General features: G+C 40.6%; 1 protein-coding gene and 1 long non-coding RNA gene across 4 annotated transcripts in view; one reads left to right on the plus strand and one right to left on the minus strand.

Annotated features, from left to right (window-relative positions):
- Nucleotides 1–23,061, minus strand: part of LOC310742613 — a 510,016-nt gene that overhangs the window by 248,122 nt on the left and 238,833 nt on the right. The window lies entirely within an intron of this gene.
- Nucleotides 1–23,061, plus strand: part of NDST4 (N-deacetylase and N-sulfotransferase 4) — a 126,201-nt gene that overhangs the window by 99,766 nt on the left and 3,374 nt on the right. For 2 of the 3 annotated variants that reach the window (XM_083571162.1, XM_083571161.1), the window contains 8 exons: nucleotides 6,869–7,051; nucleotides 10,703–10,799; nucleotides 13,855–13,978; nucleotides 14,573–14,747; nucleotides 15,667–15,837; nucleotides 18,613–18,722; nucleotides 20,742–20,844; nucleotides 22,302–22,815. In XM_083571162.1, coding sequence (XP_083427288.1) covers nucleotides 6,869–7,051; nucleotides 10,703–10,799; nucleotides 13,855–13,978; nucleotides 14,573–14,747; nucleotides 15,667–15,837; nucleotides 18,613–18,722; nucleotides 20,742–20,844; nucleotides 22,302–22,421 — 1,083 coding nt within the window. In that variant the 3' untranslated portion in view covers nucleotides 22,422–22,815. Of the gene's footprint in view, nucleotides 1–6,868; nucleotides 7,052–10,702; nucleotides 10,800–13,854; nucleotides 13,979–14,572; nucleotides 14,748–15,666; nucleotides 15,838–18,612; nucleotides 18,723–20,741; nucleotides 20,845–22,301; nucleotides 23,048–23,061 lie in introns of all 3 variants that reach the window. The other variant, XM_083571160.1, reaches the window with a different exon arrangement.

Here is a 23,061-nt window from a genome sequence, read left to right on the forward strand (position 1 = left end):
CTACTCAACTTTACTGAACTATCACAGAAGGAGATGGAATGGGTAGCAAAGGCACTGCCATGTTTGTTGAGATTCTATGATGTCATAGCTGGCTATGTTATTAAATACAGTGCTTATTTTCTAAAGAAAATGTTTAGAAGTACTCTCATTTCGACTCAAGAAAATCACTATTTTATAGTTCAAATCAGGGAAAATAAATACAGTAAATGGACAAAAGTACAAAGATTCACAAAATGTTTAGGGGTATATGTACCCCTGTGTTCCCCCAGAAAAAGCACTGATTAAATACATTTCTTATGAAAACAAGTGTGAGTCCTATCTATCTTTCCCCCCTCTGTATTCAAACCAGATCATAGTTACCTTGTTATATCTTATTCTTCAACTTTCATCTCACTTCTTTCTTTGAGGCAAACATTCCTTTTTTTCTAATGCATCTAAACAAACTGGACTGTCTCTGCACTGTCCCCAATGCTTTCATCAGTGGAGTTTGCAACAGGAAATACCAACGCTAACCCTTGAATAATCATCAAACCACTAGCTGAGAGGGAACTCGGAATGTGGTGGGTGTTGTTCAGAGGACAGAAGTTAGAGAGAGAGAAAGAAAAATGTCTCCTTCAGGAGAACGAACTATAACCAGTTTGACAGAAGTATGTTTTTCCCTTGAGTGACATCTGGAATTCATACCCCCAGATAACTCATTGCTTTCATGTATCTCCATGCTTGATGCATCAAAGAGTAGAGGACAAAAGCAGATAAAGGAAATGACACAAAACATTACAGCATGAAAAGGGCCTATTGGTTACAGTTTATGTAACAGGTGCAGGAAAGGAACAAATGATGTGCTCAAAGAAGAAAAAGAGCAAGTAGTATAACTATCTCTCGGAAATAAAATTGAAATTGCAGGTATCATTTTTGTTCTCAGACTTCCAAGAACAAAGGCAAAAACTATCAGGAAAACAGTAGAGATAGTGTGTCAGACAGTGAGTTTAACATGTTTGGATGAAATAAAGAAAACGTATTTCAGAGTGCAACTCCATAGCCAATTAAAGCACATGATCCTGATCCATAAATGAAATGGCCTTTTCATGTTCTTGTTTCTCAGTAGGAGCTATTGAATACCAAGGTGACCCTGTGGACATAGCCCAAAACTTAGATTCTGTTTCTCAAGGAACATGTGACAGTAAGACAGAACTTAGAATATAAGTCCACACTATCCATGTAGTCTTACACTTCCTCAATGTTGTTCCAGCTTGGATTCTTATTCTTGGTCACATTTTAAGTGTGACAATGAGATGTAACCAAGCCTTAAGATGAGACACCATCAGATCGCAAACTTGAATTCTATATCCTGGTCACATTCAAATTTGATACTTGACATTTGTAGAGCACTTCTTAGTGTTCAGAGCTTCTCAAAGGTAAACCCTGCCCCAGCCTCTAGGAGAAAAGAGAAATTATCCCTGCAATCTATAGCATATCTACTCAGAAGTAAGTCCTACTGAATTAAATAGTGCTTACTCACTAGTAGTGAGGTTAGGGTAGCAGCCTAAAACTTGCAGGGTTTCTTAAAAATAACTTAATTTGAGCAGAGGGTGCTCACATGTTAAGCTTTCCAGTACCCCCCACCCACCCAAAAATAAATACTTTCTCCATCCTAATAACATTGCTGAGCTGGAAGAAGCAGAGTTCAAAATAGATTCCAGGGCCTATCCCGGTAGTCTCTAACTCAGTACGCTATGCTATAGCCTCAAGTCACTGCACCACTTATTTCAGAAATTAAGTTCTGGAATCAACTGCTCATTAGATCTTGCCATGTGAAGTTTCCTACTAAATGAGCACTGCTTTAGGATCAGCATAATGGCTGAGAGAGCCCTCAGAATGTGGCCGAGTGCTGTCTGAATGCATTTCACCTAGAATTAATAGCACTGCGTTTAGCATGTATTGCCTTTTTAATGAATCAGGTCTGTGCTGGAAGGGAAAGAAAAATGGTTTGTCAAGCAATTGCTGGTTGAAATACAGCAAGAGCCTTCTGTTCTTTGTTTGAACAGCTGCCCTCTTAAAGATGCCTTAATGAAGTCACTGTCCAGGCTTTTTATTCAGGAAGATTGGTCTTTACAAGCTCATCTGTCTTAAGTCAAAACAGTTCCTATTTGTTAATAAGTCACTAACCAAATATTATGAATGAGACTCCGGGAAGCTAGTAAATAGCCAGATGTAGGATGCATTTTTTGTTGCATTATGTCAGCTAAAGAGTTTTTTTGAAAAAGCAACCCAAATGGCAAATGGTATTTCCTCAGTTTATTTTTTTCTAAATGACAACTAGCAACTTAACGGTGCTAAATAGCAGATTAAATGTACAGGTGAGCTGCAAGTGCAGTCCTATAAACACCAAATAACTCGCTGGTTTCTAAGTCAGGGTGCTCCAACTATTCATGCCAAATGGGCCACAATAGTACTTTGACATGGAACCCATGGGCCGCTCACTGCCTTGTTGGGTAGGAGGGGGAAGTGAGGCCAGAATTTGTCCCCCCCACCACCAGACCTCCCACCTCCTTCCCAAAGCTGGGAAAGCCCTAACTAGGATTTAGGAAGGAGATGAGAGGGCTCTAGGACGCAGTCAGAGCCCTCCTGCCTCCTTTCCAAAGGCCAGCACCTTGCTTACCTGCTTTGGCAAGGTGAGGGCTGGGGGGGGGGGAGGCATCAAATGTTGCTGAGAGCCACCAAAAAAATCTAAAGTTGATTGCATAGTCCAGCATTCTTCTCCAATTGCATCCAGTGATTTTGCACCAGCTGCCTGTGCCTCACTCAGCCGATGCAGAAAATATACAGTGAGCTCACCACATTTTGCTGATAGGAGACTCAGAGTGAGACAAAAACAGCCTGAATGACCTTCTGTGAAATAAAGTGGATACAGCGCTAACACAGCTATGGATGGGTCATGAGGGACACTTCCTCCTAAGTTCCATCCATCTTCACCTTATGGATGTACTAAAAGCTTTATAAATATTTTAGCAAACTAATGGACATGTTTTTAAACACTGTGAACCCACAGTTAAAGAAGTGGCACATTGGCAGAAGCTGCAGGGGCGAAAATGGAAAAGCGAATGGCTCCTTATCTTGCGGTTATTCTAGAAAGCGGAAGAGGAGGGTGTGAATGCAGATCTCTAGGTCTCAGTAGGCTTTCAAGGCTTTCCCTTCAGCTCCATGCCTGAAAAACACTTACAGCAGAAATATTCTTTTCTGAGTTACATGGCATTGCCAGTTCAGTGGTGTAGTGATAAACTTGGAAGTACAGGAGCTCATTATGATTGCCCCATAACCGTGTCCACTAGGAATGTCCAGAAATGCAGACAGTTCTAGGTGTGTGGGTGGGTGTGTGGTATGACATACAGTGGTACCGCAAGTTACAAACGCCTCAGGTTACAAATGCTTCAGGTTACAAACTCCAATAACCTGGAAGAGTTACCTCGAGTTGAGAACTTTGCCCCAGGATGAGAACGGAAATTGTGTGCCAGCCCCGCATCAGCAGCAAGAGGCCCCATTAGTGAAAGCACGCCTCTAGTTAAGAACAGTTTCAGGTTAAGAACAGAACTCCGGAACAAATTAAGTTCGTAACTAGAGGTACCACTGTACACACACACATTGAAACGCCATAGTGCATAGCATGTTGGCAATCCTATGCATAGTTTCCTGGGACTAAGTAGTGCTTACTTCTGACTGCATAGGTTCAAGTCCCAGAACTGTACTCACCTACATTTCCTCCATTATACACAAGTAAGTACATGTATCTTTATAGATTGCAAAAATTAACTTGTGGGATAGGTTTATAAGTCATCATAACTAAGTGAAACCCCCATTTTTAGAAGCACGATATGTCTATTCTAGATAGTGAGGTCAGGTGCATAAAGGCTATTTGTAAACATCTGGCCGGCTGTTGCTGGAGTCTTGTTCTGATCTACCTGGGATATTCCTACATAATGCCTAGCTATGCCCATAAATATAAATTAGTGTGCACATACGGTAACAAATGTGAAGGCAAAAGCTGGCTCAGAAACTAAGAGTCATTCCTCCCAGGTAGAAGCCTTTCTGAACTTCAGGCCCACCTTATGGTGGCTTGCCTGGATGTCAACAAACCCTGCACTCCCTTTCCCACCATGTATTTATTATTTACTTATATCCCACTACTACTCCAGATGTTTAAGATGATGTGATGTGCATGGTTCCTCCTTCCCCCCTCCCCTTCTTATTGTCACAACAATCTTGTGAAGCAGGTTGGGCTGAGAGTTGGGGATAGTATCAACAAAAGTATAATGTCCAGCTTATAAGTTAATGGTGCCACTCTATTTTGCTGTCAAACTTTATCTGGAGTATGTTTAGTCCTGGGAACCATAATTTCAAAAGTATAGCGACAGCTTGGAATGTGTGCAGAAAAGAGTGATAAAGCTGGTGAGAAGGACCTACAGACCAAGTCCTATGAAGAAGTCCAGTTGAAGGACCTGGGTGTGTTTAACCTGAAGAAGAGACAAGAGACAATGTGACAGCCATCCTCAGATAGGATTCTGCCATTTCTGAACTCTCCACACTAGCCATCCCTGCCACCATCCTCTTCAACCCTGCCCTAAGTCGGCTGCTCCATTAGTGAGCAGTTATTTGCATTGGAAAGTTGGCTGTGATGTCCACATTGGGCCCAAGACAAAGATAAATTTGTCATTGATTACAAATGCCCAGTAAATGTAGAATCCTGGCTGTTCTTTTGTTTTCCACATTGAGATGCCATTAGCAGACTACAGCAAAATGCCACTCCAGGGAATATATTACTGAGAGATCACTATATTTCTCAGATGCTAAGGGGGAAAATGCTTCCGCCATGGTTTTTCCCCTCATAATGCTGTCAGAAGCGTACCATAATGACTACAAAACATACTGTTTAGCATGTCTTTCCCTAATTGCAGTGGTGGCATTAGTTAATTTACATTGCCTCCGACAAAATGCATATTTCTTGTTAACCCGGGAGTGAATCCACTGGAAACAAAAGCGAAGTATGATAATTGCTTACTGCTTTTCTTATCTCTTGATAACTGTATAATTAACTCATTTTCCATGTACATCCTAATTTTAGTTAATCCAGTGTATACAAGTTTGTGAATAACAAAGATAGGCTGAATCTACAGAAAGCTAGATAGAAAGCATCTATTGATAAAGCACTGACTTTGCACTCATGAAAGTTAATTTTAAATCTCTGTATGAATTGTCCTTTATGCTGTTCATATTTGAAAGTGGTGTCACTATCCAAAAAGCCATAATCAGGCAAAAGAGAAAATGAAATAAGTTTGTATAAAAGATAAGCTGAAGAGAAATAATATTTTCTTCAGATCAAATGTCCAACACATCAGTTCCATGAGGCAGACGGAGCTAGAAAACCAGCTAAATAGGATTGTGAAATTGTAAACAAACGAAGAATCTATCTGCTCAGCTACACACAACATTAGCAACATGATTAGCAATCATGGGGTGTGGGTGGGTGGGTGAATTTGACAGCAACAGACATGGGGCCATCTGATTGTTATCAAGATTTCTGTGTTTAAACGTTATTCCCCCAGCCAGAATCTCCATGAGATCCAACCACATCATGCACATAAAATTCCCAAGTGACTATTTTCAGGGTCTCTCCCCACCTGTTTATAGCCCTTGTTAGCAATGCAACATAGTCAGTAAGAAGATATCAAAACAAATTAAGAGAAATGCTTCATACCTTCACTCTGCCATATTGTGGTAAAAAACAAAAAAAAGCTTTTGGTCACAGCAGGAATGCAATCTCCCCTATGGTTAAAGCAGTACTTTTTTACACTGGCCTAAGCCCTGATGCGGGTGGTGCTGTGGGTTAAACCACAGAGCCTAGGGCTTGCCAAACAGAAGGTCAGTGGTTTGAATCCCCACGACAGGGTGAGCTCCCATTGCTTGGTCCCTGCTCCTGCCAACCTAGCAGTTCGAAAGCACGTCAAAGTGCAAGTAGATAAATAGGTACCGCTCTGGTGGGAAGGTAAACGGCATTTCCGTGCACTGCTCTGGTTCGCCAGAAGCGGCTTAGTCATGCTGGCCACATGACCTGGAAGCTGTATGCCGGCTCCCTCAGCCAATAAAGCAAGATGAGCACCGCAACCCCAGAGTTGTCCCCGACTAGACCTAATGGTCAGGGGTCCCTTTACCCTTTACCTTTAAGCCCTGAATAGAAAAGGAAGCATTCATCCCATTGTGGAGCTATTGTTGTTGTTAATACAATTTATTATCTGCCTTTCACCCTAAGGGCTAGTTATAACAATTACAACACAACATTGTTGGAGCCAATCCACATGGGCAAAGGGAATGATTGTAGCCATACTGTTCTTTTCAAGACTGTAAGCAAATTATATGAGTCTCTAGTACCTAACAACATTCATCGCACCTTGAAAAAAGGGAAGTGCATTAGATCTGGTGCAGATGCTGCTACAACTGTGATTACCCATCCCATCCCATTATCTGTGGATTTAAGAGTCGGAGCTGTGAGAGCCTCTGAAAACTACTAAACCTTGTGATGCAACAGCAAAAGAAGGTGGAAAACTATTGTGAAATCCAAGGCATATTCTGCTGTACACAGAGATGCTGTAAAAACTGCTATCGTCCTTCCTTTAGAACAAAAACAGCAGCAAAAGTTCATGCAGGATATACATCTGCTGAAAAGCATCCTTGCAGAGCGACAGAAGGGAATGGATGTTAGAACACTTTAAATAACAACAAAAATGTTTTAACTTCAGGTTGGGAACATAGTTGCTGCCACCTAGCAATGTCCTCCTGCTACTACAACAAACAAGTATTTCGTCTGTTCACCTTTCAGATCAGCATCTTCATGACTCATTTGTCTAACTACGGGAATGACCGCTTGGGTTTGTACACGTTTGTCAATCTGGCCAGCTTTGTTCAGAGCTGGACAAACCTGAAGCTGCAGACCCTGCGTCCCATTCAGCTGGCTCACAAGTATTTTGAGCTCTTCCCTGAGCAAAAAGACCCACTCTGGCAGGTAAGGAGACCCAGCTGACTGAACAGCAGGAGCCCAGCATTCATTCACAATATTGTTTTAGGGAAGACTGCTGCGGGGGGAGGGGGGAGAACTATAAACGCAACGTCTACTAATTAAGACATTTAAATCTGTTTTTAAATGGCCTTTCAAAATCATTTAATTCCCCTTTCAAAGTCAGCAGTTTGGCCTAGGAATATATTAGCTAGAAGATAAGGTACTGTCTGTCACATTACCTTCATTAGCACCTGCCTAGAGCTAGGCTGTAAAATAACAGCTATTACACTGACTGTTGTTTATAAGAGACAAAGAGTGTTTGTGTGCTCTTCATATCATGCCTTCCCCTTTATTTGCTTGATGCATTGCATTAACTTGTTTTGATGAACAGCCAGCTAGATGACTACAGACAGAGCAAGCAGACAAGCCATGTTATAACATGGAATCCTTGCAACTCCAATTACCGCAAGCAACCTGGAGGAATGGTAGCATTTGGGATTCATTTATTTGACTATTTTGAAGAAAATGTACACAAGTACCTAACTAAGGAGGGGGTCTATAGCCTCTTGTGCCATAGGAAAAATGCACCCCTTGTCAAAATGCGCCAACTCTAGCACCACACAGGCTGCATAGATGCCATATATTGAAAGCACATTTAAAACAGATTACTTTCCCCCAAATAATCCTTGGAACTGTCTTTTGTTAACACTGCTAGGAATTGTAGGTCCGTGAAGGGTAAACTACAGTTTCCAAGATTCTTTGCTCTTTATATACGGTATATGGCATAAGTACAGCCTAGGTCCTTGTGCAGTTTGGAAGAGAGTAAGACACTTGGGCAGATGAAAGTTACCCCAAATACTGAAATATCTACCATTTCATTATTCCTTGTCTAAAGAAAGCTGCAGTTATTAGAACCGGACTAAATATTTTCACATTTCAATTTTTCCACCAAAAACAGCAATTTAGGGATAAGTAGCAATGTAAATATTTTCCCCAAATCCTTCAATTTTAATTAAATTATTGCTCTCTTTCAAACTTGTTCCCTGCCATGGATTCCTGTGTCTGCTGCTGTATTGGTGCCACCCCTCCCCCTTCTTCTTCTTCTTCTTCTTCTTCTTCTTCTTCTTCTTCTTCTTCTTCTTCCTGGATTAGTCACATGAGCTATCCCTGCCAATATTACATAGTGAACAACATGACATCACAGTTCTATATAGCCAATACTTGATGATGTCAGTGAAGGCAAAGTACACTGAGAATAAGGGCTAGGTTTGTTAGATTATTAGATGTGGGTGATCCTAGCAATTGTGGGGATCATGTAGCTGGTTGGGTTGACACAGCCAATCAATTTGGCTACTGAAGGCAAATTAAATCAGTTGACAAAGACAGCAAGAAAGAAAATCTAAATGATCAGGTGAACAATTTCAGAAGCATTTCTTTAAAATAAGGGAGTACCTTTCAACTTCATTGTAAGAGGGGATGGCTTTCAAAACTGCTGAAAATGAATACAATAAATATTTTTGTATCAGGCCTACTAATTATACTATCAAATGTCTCTTGCTTCTTTGTGCAATGGATATTACATATTTTTACAGTATAAGCAACTTATAATTTGGTCTCTTTTTCATGGCTTTTTAGATCCACCTCATGACTCTTCATTGTGCATTTTCAAATACACTAATGTCCTCTAGACTTTTCTGAAAGATGCAGTACTCTGCCTTTTTTATCACTTATTTGCCTGATATATTCCAAATCACTCTTCCCAAGCTCAGGGTGACTACAATTTAATTAAAAACATGTAAATTGTATGATGCAACACTTTGAAACAGTGGCGGACTAGGTGCCCTTCCAGAGTTGCAGATGCACCTATTTTATTACATTGTCATCTACATCGGGTGGCTTCAAAAAAATGTGAAAGCAAAATTCGTGTCTGCCATATCATTCAGTCAACTGTAGCAGATGTACATCAAGAACAGAAGTCAGCAAGTTGGTAGGTGCCATACACGTTGACCACATGCGTGTATATTATTATAGTAATTTTTATACATTTGATACCTGCCCTTCATTAGCAAGTCCCAGGATAGGTTACAACAATTTAATATTCAGTCCTAAAAACAATTACAGCAAATGACAGTCCCAGTAAAAGGGTGTTTCATCTGTACCATCCTAACTTTTCTTCCTGGGAATTTTAATAAAAGGATCTTAGTGGGGCCGGGCTGAGAAACAGCTCCTTATAACCTTGAAAGACAAATTTCACTATAATTTTCATTGCTGAAAGAAAGGATTACCCATTTGCTTTAAGCCATGATGCCTGTGGACTGCAATAAAGCTGTATGATCAATACCATCTGAATATCTAGCCCACTGTATTTAGCACACCAGGATCCCCTACAAAGGCAATTTCAGCATGATAATTCTTTTGAAGAGCCTCCTTTCACTTTCTTCTCACATTTTATTTCTCATTAACGCATGGTAGAAGGATAAATGGCTAAATAACCTCGATCTGCGATCTTCCGCTTTTTTTGTGTCGCCCTGAGAATGTTCAATGTTGCCAAAACACTTTATCTTGGAAACTTAATTGCCACCTGAGTTTGAAGTGGATAAATTTAACTTTAAGTAACAATTCCATTGATTTGCTTCTTTTAAAAGAAGAAATAAAACCAAGCAAACTGTAAATTTTTGGATAATCAAATATCAGAACTGGCAACATCCATTATTAAACATTGATGCAGCACATAAAGTGCAAACATTACCTTGCGATGCACATATTCCTAAGAGCCTTGGGATGTAAGATGCAAATAGCCCTATTTTACATCTGGGGAACTCCAGCTGACTGCTTAGTAGGGTGATATCCAATGGTTATGTTCCCCAGCCTATGCACGCTGACCATGTACAGCAGCAACTAACGCTGGTGTAGCTGTGCAGAAAAGAAATCACAGAAAGGTCTCATCAGTACATTGGTGTGAAGGCATTGTGCTAGATAGTCTGTTGCCACAAGGCAGTTCTTTTATGCTGCATTGTTCTGAGAAGGTCACCGAATTCACTGGAGCTAGACAAATGCAATACAAATTGGGATTTGAACTTATAGACCAGAAATTAATGCTGAGTGCTCCAATTTAAACTGAGTTGTTCAACTCTGGTTTGTCAGGCAAACTACAGGGTGGTGTTTTCACACAATAATGGCACATATCAAACCACGTATTTCAAGTGTAGGTTTTTCTTCATGTGTGAAATTTTATTCTGCATCTTATTTTGGAAAGCTTATTGATGAGAAGAATATACACACCTACAAACGGCGGGGGGAAATAGTATTTTGTTGTAAAAAACAACAACAACCACAAAGAGAGAAAAAAACTAACAAATAATTTGTCAGAATAAATAATTTAAAATATAGGTTAGCTTTGGGCATGATATTCAAGTGACAGTTTTGTTACAGCATATAAAATTAATTTCAGCCTTCTCATTAACAGTAATTTGGATACATTCTCTTGCACCTGGGCTTCAAGATCAGATCTGTGGGCAAGCAGGGAGTGGCAGGATTCTTCTTGCATTCCATCGCAGGAAGTGAGGAGCGGTCACTACATAGGACATTTCAGTCGGACAGAATGTCAGAATATTTGAATTTCTTCCAGGAATTAACCCACTCCTTTCTTTCAATCAGAATCCATGTGATGACAGACGACATCGGGATATCTGGTCTAGGGATAAAACGTGTGACCATCTACCAAAATTTCTTGTGATCGGACCTCAGAAAACAGGTAATTGAATGCTGCAGTGGTATCATTAAACAAGATTCAAAAGTAAAGCAGGATTCGACATTTTGTCCAGAATGTGGTGATACGGAGAGCTGCTGACCTTGATAAAAGCCATTAACGCACTCAGAGAGCTTTCCTGTGGACCCTAACATTTTCAATGCTCGACCAAGTGTTGAGCCTGGAAAGATATTGATTGCTGGGGTAGAATTTTCCTGCTGAACACTGAATCTTTATCAAAGTAGGGACATTACATTACAGTATGCCGGACTTGGGCTCACAGTCCTACTACCTGACCACTGGTGCTGTTTTGCAGTCAAGTAGTCCAATACCAGGTAATCATGTGGCCCCAGACACACTATTGACCATATAGTTAGTAACCCACACAATGTCATCCTAAAATAGTGACATTATTTGGTCTTACGCTTTTCTCTGGTAGTCATTTTTCATTCATAAATTTAGAAACCACTATTCAAGCTCTGTTCAAGCACTATTCAAGCAGGGATGCGGGTGGCGCTGTGGGTTAAACCACAGAGCCTAGGACTTGCCGATCAGAGGTTGGCGGTTCAGATCCCCACGACGGGGTGAGCTCCCATTGCTCAGTCCCTGCTCCTGCCAACCTAGCAGTTCGAAAGCACGCCAGCACAAGTAGATAAATAGGTACCGCTCTGGCAGGAAGGTAAACGGCGTTTCTGTGCACTGCTCTGGTTCGCCAGAAGCGGCTTAGTCATGCTGACCACATGACCCAGAAGCTGTACACCGGCTCCCTCGGCCAGTAAAGCGAGATGAGCGCCGCAACCCCAGAGTCGCCCACAACTGGACCTAATGGTCAGGGGTCCCTTTACCCTTTACCTTTATTCAAGCTCAGCAAACTTCCTGGGTTGTTCTTTCTCCTCCAGACGTTTTTAGTTTAAGAACTTACAGCCTTCTCCATTTTTGTGACTATGCAATATCTGTGGAGATAAGGAGAAGGAATAATCTCCACCATAAAAGTCATTCCTGCTGTTCCCTTTATAACCACTTCTTGTCTCACCTCTGTGCAATTGTCTGATGTCTCTTGATTTAAAGAGACAAAACTGATGAATTGGGAGATGAGATACAAACTAGGTCAGAAAAGAGAGAAACTCCAAATTTTTCAGCAATCTCCTGAGTAAATCTATTGTGGTCTAAAGCCTGAAACACAATTGCTGAGCTGCTTCTATTTCAGTGACAGAGAAGCGAAGGAGGAGATACTAGATACTAGAAACTAGATAGTCCAGCATGCCTGAACAAAAGAACCCCATGACAAATAGTATTTTTTACATAGCCACCTCAGGGTTGCATAGGCAAACTTGAAAGTGTGATAAGTGAATAACAGAGACATGTATTTCACAGCAAGTACTGTATACCCATATAGCACAGAGGTATAGTAATCAGAGAACCTGGACTGGCTACAGGTTCCTTTCAAATAATAATAATAATAATAATAATAATAATAATAATAATAATAGTTTGTTTATTTATACCCTGCCCATCTGGCTGGGTTTCCCCAGCCACTCTGGATGGCTTCCAACAGAATTTGAAGCACAATAGAACATCCAACTTTAAAAACTTCCCTAAACAGGGCTGCCTTCGGATGTCTTCTAAAAGTCAGATAGTTGTTTATTTCCTTGACATCTGATGGGAGGGCATTCCACAGGGCAGGCGCCACTACCAAGAAGGCCATCTGCATGGTTCACTTGGTTGCAAACTCAGGTTTGTTGCAACTTATTGTATAGAAAGTCCCTACCATGTTTTAAATATCCATGCATTGCTATGGATCTGCATCTATAGATTTCAGGAACATTTTTGCCTGGTGCCTAAAGGTGTATAAGGAATGTGCCAGATGGACCTCCCTGGGAGAGCATCCCACAAATTGAAACCTTAGAAGTTAATGTTTCACCAACAGTGCAAAGTTAGCTGGTGATGAGCAACAGATGGATTATCACTCTTGATAAGAAACCATCATCAGCTCTGAGCCACTGCAGCTTTCCTCCCACAGAATTTTGTATTACATTCTTAAAGAAACCCCATGAGTTCCTATCACGTAACCTAGTTTGGCAGCTATAGAGAAGGCAGTGGAAAAGACAGCTTTTAAAATAATCTAAAACTAATTGCATAAAACAGTTTTGTTTTTGTTTCTTTGGTGATGAGGGGAATCTGCTACTGTAGGAATGTTTGAAATCAGACATTATTTCAACTTCTGTGGCCAAACCATGAAATCTCTTAATTGGTTTCACTTCTAGAAGACCAGTTTTGCTTAGTTGGATTTGGGCATAGGAGACTTAACAGCACAATCCTACACATATTTACTCAGAAGTAAGTCCCACTGTATTCAATGGGCTTCAGTGATATTCAATGAGTGTTTAGGATTGCAGACTTATACTTCAATTCTAACTGCATTTATTGGGAGTAGGTTAAACCAGTTTTGATTATTTTAGCCCAATATTTCACTTCATTTTTTTATACTTTAGATGCCACAACATAATTACAACATAATATGGCTGGACCTCTAAGGTTCAGATCCATCTCCAACCCCAAAGTACCTGGATAGTACTTTCAGCCTCACAGGACTGTGCGAATGAAAAGAAAAATGGATTTGGGGATACCCACATATGCTCTTGAGAGAAAAGCAGCAGAGAAAGTAAACTTTTAAAAGTGAGTTTGCTTTGATAGCTGTTATTTTAGACAAAGGGTTGAGCCACCTAATATTTCAGATGGACAGGAACATGTCAAACCAGAAAGATATCTAAAAATGAAATGAACATAAAGTAGATCATTATCGTATTGAAAAGATTTCTCAGATCCAGGATAAATTTTACTTTTAAACATATATGCATACTTCCCACTGTAGTCAGTAGGGGCCTCATTAACTCACCAGAGAGAAGGATTTAAGTAAAAAGCAATTAAAATAAACTTTTGCCAGGGTTGATATATAAAATACATATTTTTAACATACTTTTCCATTACTGAGATGCTTTACATCTTTTACCCTTCCCTACACTATCATTTAATCCTGCCTTCTGTGTTTTTCCCCCTGTAGGAACAACAGCGCTTTATTTATTTCTCCTTATGCATCCTTCCATCATTAGTAATCTCCCTAGTCCAAAAACCTTTGAAGAGGTTCAGTTCTTTAATGGCAACAACTATCACAAGGGAATTGACTGGTAAGTGGAAGAAAAACAAAACAAAGCAAATGTCCATTGTTAGCATATGCCAAACCACAGAGGAGCAATTATAGAAGTATCTGTGACATCTACATAATTTCCAGATAAGTTTTTGGTGCATAGTGCTTTGAGAATGAATAAGAAATTAGTTTGTACTGATGTGATGCTTGCCAAAATGTTGCACTTTTTTCATCTCGTCCGACTTTACAGTATCAATATTTACATTCCTCATAAACAAACACAGTTGAGGAAAGAGTTAGATTTTCATTTTTATTCTGTTTATGTCCCTTTTAATTTGTTTTTAATTGCTTGTTCTCAATGTTGTATAAATTATTATCAGCAGCAATGAAAAATTCAAGTTCATTGTGGGGAATGATGTAGAAAGGAAAGGAAAAGTGGAAGTATCATTTTGCTATTATTTTAACTGATGGGGCATCTTTTTGTTCATTAGTTTCCCCAATGTATATCTTTGACCGTGCTGCTTAGGCTTCCAAGTGTTGTAATGTTTACTTTGGAATGAGAGGAAATAACTGGTTTAATGTATTTTCCCATCCGCATCAGCACTGCTGACATTGGTTTTTTACTTGCTTGCAGGTATATGAATTTTTTCCCTACTCCTTCTAACCTCTCTACTGATATTGTGTTTGAGAAAAGTGCCAACTACTTTCATTCAGAAGACGCTCCCAGGCGTGCATTCTCCTTGATCCCCAAGGCAAAAATCATCACCATTCTCATCGATCCATCAGACCGGGCATATTCCTGGTATCAGGTAGGGAGCTTGTATATGAAGAAGTGATCTAACAGTAGTGATAAGTCTAGTTCATATACCCTACTTGTGGCATCATGGGAGTCATATCCTTGTGTCTTACCAAAGGACCTGGTTCCTTCTCTGCTAGCACTGCCCCCATTTCACCTTGTCAGAGATGGGTGGGCAGAAGAAGCCATGAGCAAATAGTTCTAGCACTACAGTCATACCTTGGTTTTCAAACAGAACGCGTTCCGGAAGTCCATTTGACTTCTGAAACGTTTGGAAACCAAGGCACAGCTTCTGATTGGCTGCAGGAGCATCCTGCAGCCAATCGGAAGCCACAGAAGCCGCACCAGACGTTCAGCTTCTGAGGCAAAGTTCACAAACCAGAACACCTACTTCCGGGTATGCGATGTTGAAGTTCTAAGTTGTTTGTGAACTAAGCTGTTCAAAAACCAAGGTACGACTGTACTGCAGTCAAGTACAAATCAGATGTGAAACACCTAGACACAGTGTTAAATACCCACACTGGCAAGTGAATCTTTTTCACCTATGTTCCACTGCATCAGTCACCTTTGGTTCCAGTGAGCCAGGTATTTCAGAATGGTTGGTGGGGAGGTGGTTTTTTGGGGGGGAGGGGTTGCTATTATGTTATGCATTTTTATTTTGTGTTTTTATGTTGTAAGCCTCCCTGTGATATTAAATATAAATTTAATCAATATTAATAATATAAATAAAAGGTTCTCACCAGCCCACACCAGTCAAAAGGAGAGCAGTGGCGTTTTGTATCCACTGTAGTTTCCAAACCATCTTCAGGGGCATTCCGATGTAGAACTCAATACAGTAAGTGACAATAGCTAGATTGGGGAAGGAAAGATTGGGAAATATCAGGCATTCCACCTGACTTGTGGTTAATTAACATTCAGTTTTCTTCAACTAGCACCAGCGTTCTCATGAGGACTCAGCTGCCCTAAAATTCAATTTCTATGAAGTGATTACTTCTGATGACTGGGCACCCAGTGACCTGAAGGCTCTACAGAAAAGATGTTTAACCCCTGGCTGGTATGCTATCCACATAGAAAGGTGGCTAACACACTTCCCCACTTCACAGGTAACTTCCCCTCTCTGCCAATTATTTTCCCTGTGATAAATGATAATCATAACTTGGTAACATGTTTAATATTGTCGCATGCTTAATAATGAATTGCAATATTGTAGCTTGTTTAATAATGGATTGATAAACCTCAAGCATTCATCTTGTGGCTCATCTTAAAAGAAAAAGCACTTCAGCGTACACATTCATACACAAGTTGAGTTTTTAAAGAGCTGAAAAACCCATTGGTATCTAAAAACTGGGGGTTCTGCTGAGGAATTTTGAAATATTTTCCCTAGAAGGTTGCTAAAAATGAAGTACAGTGGTACCTCGGGTTAAGTACTTAATTCGTTCCAGAGGTCTGTTCTTAACCTGAAACTGTTCTTAACCTGAAGCACCACTTTAGCTAATGGGGCCTCCCACTGCCGCCGCGCCGCCGGAGCCCGATTTCTGTTCTTATCCTGAAGCAAAGTTCTTAACCTGAAGCAATATTTCTGGGTTAGTGGAGTGTGTAACCTGAAGCGTATGTAACCTGAAGCATATGTAACCCAAGGTACCACTGTAAATATGTTGCTGCTGCCTAAAGTATATTAAAAATAAATAAATTCCTCCAGCCCTGCTTTTTAATAATAATTATTTGTGTGTGAACTTGACCTTAGGAGAAGCAGGAGAGGGCCTACAGGTTTTCTTGAACCCCACCTCCCATCAGCCCCAGCCTGTATAGCCTATGGTTGGGGGATTATGTGTGTTGCTATTCAATAACATCTAGAAGACCACACATTCTCCTTCTCTGCCTTGAGGGTGTTGCAAATGTGCCATGGAAGGGCAAGAACCCCCTAAATTCAGCCACAGCATGGAATTCCAGCAAATCCAATGCTGAGAAGACATCACTTTTGCTCTGCATCCCAGGACTGATAGAATTGCAGGGCTCCTCTTTCCCTCCTGCCATGACACTTTGCTTTACTGCTTTAGCCTGAGAATGTACCAGGGATGTGGGCAAGGATATGCATTCACGCAGAATCCTCCACTCTCTCCAGGCATGCCAGCTGCTCTAGAATCTTCACACTCTTAGTGCAAACTCTAATGGGTTTTATAAAGCATGTCTGGGTAAAAGCACTTAGAAAACGTCCCAGAAAAAAGCCAGCTCTCCCGCTCACGAGGAGGTTCCTTAGTGAGTTCAATCAAACAGTTTTTAAAAACTCACCAGACCTTCATGCTAGTCATGCAAAGATCTAAAGAGCACCTGGCTTGCCCAGGAACACTGGGGCTGGCGGGATTGCATGCTTGTGTTCATATGTTCAGGCAAATGCCTGAACGTGGCTTTTATCTGTGCCAAGGAACACTGGGAAATCGAAAGAGAGAGGTCTGTGATGTTTGTGTGCATGCAGAGCAGCAGTAGGCTTGAAAGGGCCAGAGGTGCCTACCTCTCTGAGCCCATGATGAGGCATGAGAACACAATTTGCAACTCAACCCAAACACAGCCCACACACTGTTACCAGTGGCCCACTAGGAGTTTGATCAACCTCCTCTTGTTGTAGTAAGATTGCAGCCTTGCCAACCATTGCCAGAAATGTAACACATATGCCAGCTCTGATTTTATCAGAGTGACTGCAGATCCTTCAGTCTGCTTCCTTTCTTCTAAAATGAGCCTCTTTCGCAGCTTGCCCGGTTGGTGTTACAAAGGCTAGTAACCGTAAGCACTTAGCAACTGTGCTAAAGTGCAGTTGTGGGGCACTCATAATTAATAATGTGCACTCAGAATTTCAATAATTTAAAATAAGCTCAGTCAAAAATGATATCCAGCAAGGAAACTTTAAAAGCTGTGTGCAGCTTCTTGCAACCATAGCAGCATGTTATATTTCTCATCTATATTCATAGGAGTCTATTATTATTATTATTATTATTATTATTATTATTATTATTATTATCACCAGCAGTTCCAAGGGCTGGTTAGAAGAACTTAAAATTCAGAATTAAAAACAGTCTAAATGTTGGAGTGCTTGTAGGTAAAGGTAAAGGATAAAGGGACCCCTGACCATTAGATCCAGTCGTGACCGACTCTGGGGTTGCAACGCTCATCTCGCTTTATTGGCTGAGGGAGCCAGCATACAGCTTCTGGGTCATGTGGCCAGCATGACTAAGCCGCTTCTGGCGAACCAGAGCAGCGCACGGAAACGCCGTTGACCTTCCCACAGGAGCAGTACCTACCGGTATTTATCTACTTGCACTTTGACGTGCTTTCGAACTGCTAGGTTGGCAGAAGCAGGGACCGAGCAACGGGAGCTCACCCTGTGGCAGGGATTCGAACCTCTGACTTTCTGATCGGCAAGTCCTAGGCTCTGTGGTTTAACCCACAGTACCAGCTTTTCCAAATCTGTCCAGTACCAGGTTGAAAAATTTGGAGGAGCCTGCCCCATGCCTTGAATGTTACTCGTATAGATCCATTGAGGTCTACAGCTTCATGCATGTAGGCACCAAACTGAATGTGAATGTGCAGAGGTGGAGACAGGACCAGTGGGTGTACTGACATCATTTCTTTGTGTGTTCACTTTTCAGTATATACCTTTGGGGTGGTGGGGGAAGCATTCACACAGTTCTGTGGTCATTTGGCAAGTTTATTTTGCAAATATGTTAACCTTTACAGTTTGTAAATGCATTTGTAGTGTCGTATCATAGAAAACAAGCTCCAATCACATACTCATCTTTTGTCTAGGTATCTTGTAATTCATGCAACACTACCACACACTTCATCTGAGATTTTTATTTAAACAAACAATTTATCTATCCATACAGTTGCTAATAATTGATGGACAGCAGCTAAGAAGTGACCCAGCAACCGTAATGGATGAAGTTCAAAAGTTTTTGGGAGTTTCTCCTCATTATAATTATTCAGAAGCCCTAACGTAAGTCCCCTTTACTTCCTTTTTTAAACCCTTTGGTTGTCATCCTCTGCATCTGAATTTTGCACAGGTAATTATTATATGGTTATTAGGTGAAAGTTTACACAAGAATAAAGATCTTCACCCATTGCACTATTGGGTAAGAGACTGGAAATGCTCAGCATTCTGAAGTCACATTATCTTCTCAGGGGGTTCTCATGTTTTCATGTTCAATGGGCTCAGGATGCATACAGATGTACATAAAAATAAAGCCCAACCTGGGTTTTATAGTATGCATCTTTGCTAACCCAAAGATTGCATGATTCTTTTTGTAAGGAAACCAAGTTCTTTTCCTTTTTAAGTCATTTGGAACCTTTTTCATCTTCGATGTACTGCCCATGGATGGAGACTTGTTTGCTGTAACTTCTGGAAACTCTTGTGAATAAAATATTCACTTATTTGCAAAGCTAACTGCCTGTGATTTATTCTCGCCTAAGTATTTTAAAGGTTTGTTTAAAAGATGGTTGAGTGCAGATGTAAATCTAACCAAGTTTTAATGCGCTTGGTTTCCTTACAAAAAGAATCATGCTATCTTTGGGTGAGCAAAGATGCAGACTATAAAATATCATTTTAGAGAGATTCAGCCCACTTGTAGTGAGCCATTCCCACATGGCTATTTGCTTGTTCCACAAAACAGAAAGAGAAAGACTGGGAGGGAGAAAACAAAAGGCTGTAGGGAGCCTGCTAAGCTCCACCTCATTGGCAACCTGAGCTCTGGTTAACCCTTTCATGCACACAAGTGTGAATCAGTAACTATATTACAGCAGTGAATTGTGCCCACTCTCCACAATACCAGTGGTTATAAAATCGATGCAAGCTTCGGCAGTTTCATTGCTTAGGGCTCATCCAGAGTTGGCAGCAAAGCGCACATTTGTTCTGGTCTTTTTTGACAGCTGCCTGTCCTGATTTTCCTCAGCTTCACCTTATTATTTCTCCTGTAATCAGTTATTTTTGGTGTCCTAACATGAGTAGGTGTATAATTTGTAGAATACCACTCCCCTAACCTCCCCACTTCCCCACTCCTCTTTATGGTCAGTTGAGGTGCCTTGGTACCACCACCCCTTTTTTAAAAGGGCACCATTACACCAAATCATCTGCCTGCCTTTGTTTTACTTGATTAAAGAAATAGAAAGAGTAAAAAGGAAATAGAGAGTAGTTATAGAGAATGAGGAAGGGGAAAGTAATTTGGGGTTAGATTTTAAAAGGAGAAACTTTTTAAAAGCTTGTCAAATTAGCACTGCTTCTTGGTAAAGTTATATACATTTCCTGGAAAGCATATATATTGTTTGGAGCATAAGTTCTACAGCTTTATTTCTTTCCTTGTGCATAGGCAGTGACATTGCTTCTCCTCTTGGGAAATTACTGGAAGCTAGCAAAAGTACTTTGCTATGCAAAAAGGAGATTGGGAAATTGTAGATAGAAATGAATCTCCTCTCAATATATCCTTTTTAAATCAATGATTTATTTAATTTTAATTGATACCACAACTAAAATACAATTTAGGGGCTGAGGAATAGAAGTAACAGACCGAGCTGGGAGGGAAAATACCTCTCTATATCTGAAATGTGTTTTTATATGTGGGTATATTCAGGTTCATTGCTATTATCGGAACAAGCCCAAGGCAAAGAGAGAAAAAATACATTTGGCAGCTAATTACTGTTATATTCCAGCCAATTATTCTGCGGCCTTCCAAAACATCTCCTAAATAGTGAAAATGTTGCAAACTTTTCCAGCATTTTACATATGCTGCAACAGTATATTCAAAATTAATATATTTGGTTCCTTCATTAGTATGATTTTTTTTTAAAAAAAATTACAGTTCCTCCATCCTTGATTTTTAAGTTTGACATTTCAAATTCTTGCCCAGATTTCTTTTGCATTGGAAAGGTGAAAATGACTGCCAGAGATGACTGCCATTGAGTGTTGAGAAGCTTTGGTTTTCCCCCATGTACATCTTCCATTAATTTAGGCAAACTTTTGTAGGTTTGACCCTCAGAAAGGGTTTTGGTGTCAACTACTGGAAGGAGGAAAGACAAAATGCCTGGGGAAAAGTAAAGGCCGAAAATACCCACCAATGGATCAAGAGGTACCATTTTCTTCATATATCTAAACTTTACAGCTATACTAACATTAGGTACCATTTTAATGTCTCAATGAAGAAAAAAGTGGAGTTCATTACTAGGAGCAGTACCAGCTCCAAGTTCAATTGGAGGTCTTTTGCAAGATGACACCAAGGAGTTTCCCTTCTCTGAGTGGGTCTTCCTTCTGTTGCTGCTGCCCATTGGCTTGCCCTTTTTGTCCAGGACCAATCCACATGGCCTACCAGAGGGAGGGGGGAAAGCAAGCAGAGGTTGCTGCTCCTTCTCCTATCTCCTGTCATTGCTCATGTGCTCAGAGAGGGAAGCCAAACATTTAGCTGCAGCAGTGAGAAGCAGTAAGACCAGATGATCTGAGGGGATGACGATGGGCAACTTGTAGAGGCAGAAATCTCAGCAGGGCCTTGACATTGCTAACCCTCGTTGCTGGTCCTGATTGGGAACTGAATTGTGCCTTTATTGTGCAGGGCTAATGGCAGTGATTTCTGTTGAAAGCTTATTATCAGAAATATAATATACTAGTGGGGAGTGCCTAGTCCTGCCCTGGATTAAAAAAAACACAAACATATTGTGGTTTTAAAATGGATAGTGTAATTTATGAGTTTGAACCCATCACGCTAAAAATTGTGAAGACACAACAAAGTCTCATTTTGGTCTGCCATCTTGATTCAAAATGGTGCTTGGCATTCAAAGACTCTCACCCCCAACTTAGGAACCCTTGTGCCAAGTTTGGGGAGCAAATGCACACCACAGTCACATTTGGGTCTGCCATATTGAATCAAAATGGTGCCCAACATCCAAGCATTGAAGTCTGCCATCTGCTCTTCAGGAACCCTCATGCCAAGTTTGTGGACGCTATATCGAGAGGCGGCCAAACCGATGCCAAACCTGGGTGAAGTCATGCCAAAGTAAAGTTTTGATTCAAAATGTCACCCAGTGTCCAAGCAGTGATGAAGTCTGCCACTCCACCTCAGGAACCCTCTAGCCAAGTTCAGTGATCAAACATTACACCTGACTTCATGTGACTTTGCTCACAAAAGCAGGCACATCCTTTTTTTTTGTTTAATTGTTACTGATTTATCATAATCATATGTACAAACCAACACATAGCCCTACATAAAATAGCAGAAGCATACACAGAGCATATTCAGTATAAAAAATAAATTACAAGATGGAGTTACATATAGCCAAGATTTCAAGATGAATCTATATAGCCCCACAGGCACATCCATCACATGAGGAAAGCAAGACTGCCATGAATAAAATATATGAGTTATGCATGTGTTTTGATTTGTAGAACAAAGAAACAAGTTTATTAAGGGGTTGGCTGAGATCCCCCTATAGCTTTCAAGTGGCCTGAGAAAAGGGTTTTATAAGAAATATTGTTTTAGGTAAATCCTATGCAGAGGACTCAGTCTGACAGTTGCTTTCTTTTCCTCATTGTCAGTCTAGGGCATTCCTTTCAAACTACTACAGAGATCACAATGTGGAACTATCCAAACTGCTGCACAGACTGGGACAACCTTTGCCATCGTGGCTAAGACAAGAACTTCAGAAAGTGAGATAGCAAAGAGACACCAAAGCACCGATATCCTGCTTTTTTTCACTCTCCCACTCTTCACGTTCCCGGTTCATGTCTGATTATAAGTGAAGGATCTCATGAATAATTCTTTCTCAAGAGCAAATTTTTAAAAGGCCACACACACACACAACCAGAAAAGAGCAAAATTGTTAAATATGCACAGGCTGACAGTTATTAGTAGCTGTTTTTAGTCAGCTTCTGGGGAAAGATTCTGAGCTATGAGGCATTGTTCTTTATCCAGTCTGGGGCTCAGACTTATTCTGTTTACCAGACAGTCACAGAAACTGTATGTATGATCGATAGTCTTCATCCTATATGACAAATTACAGTCTGTCAAGACACAAGCAAAGGATGGAAACATCTCTCGGTGGATTGCGAGGTTTGTAATTTCCTTGACAACTGCAATTTTAGTCAGCTTCTATATCCCTCCCTCCTTTGTTATTTTGGGGCTCATCTTGCAGCTAGCCCCTCCTCCCCCCTGGTAAAATGAAGGCAGTTACATTCTCCAAGGGTCTGCATTCCTATAGGTATGCTTGCTTGTTCTGTGCTGCTTGTTTTATTCCTTCTTCTTCTTAATAATATAGAACACTCTTCAGTCAGTGTGTGTGTGTGTGTGTGTGCGTGC

This window comes from Podarcis filfolensis (assembly GCF_964270895.1).
Source record: "Podarcis filfolensis genome assembly, chromosome: 9".
NCBI classification, from domain to species: domain Eukaryota; kingdom Metazoa; phylum Chordata; class Lepidosauria; order Squamata; family Lacertidae; genus Podarcis; species Podarcis filfolensis.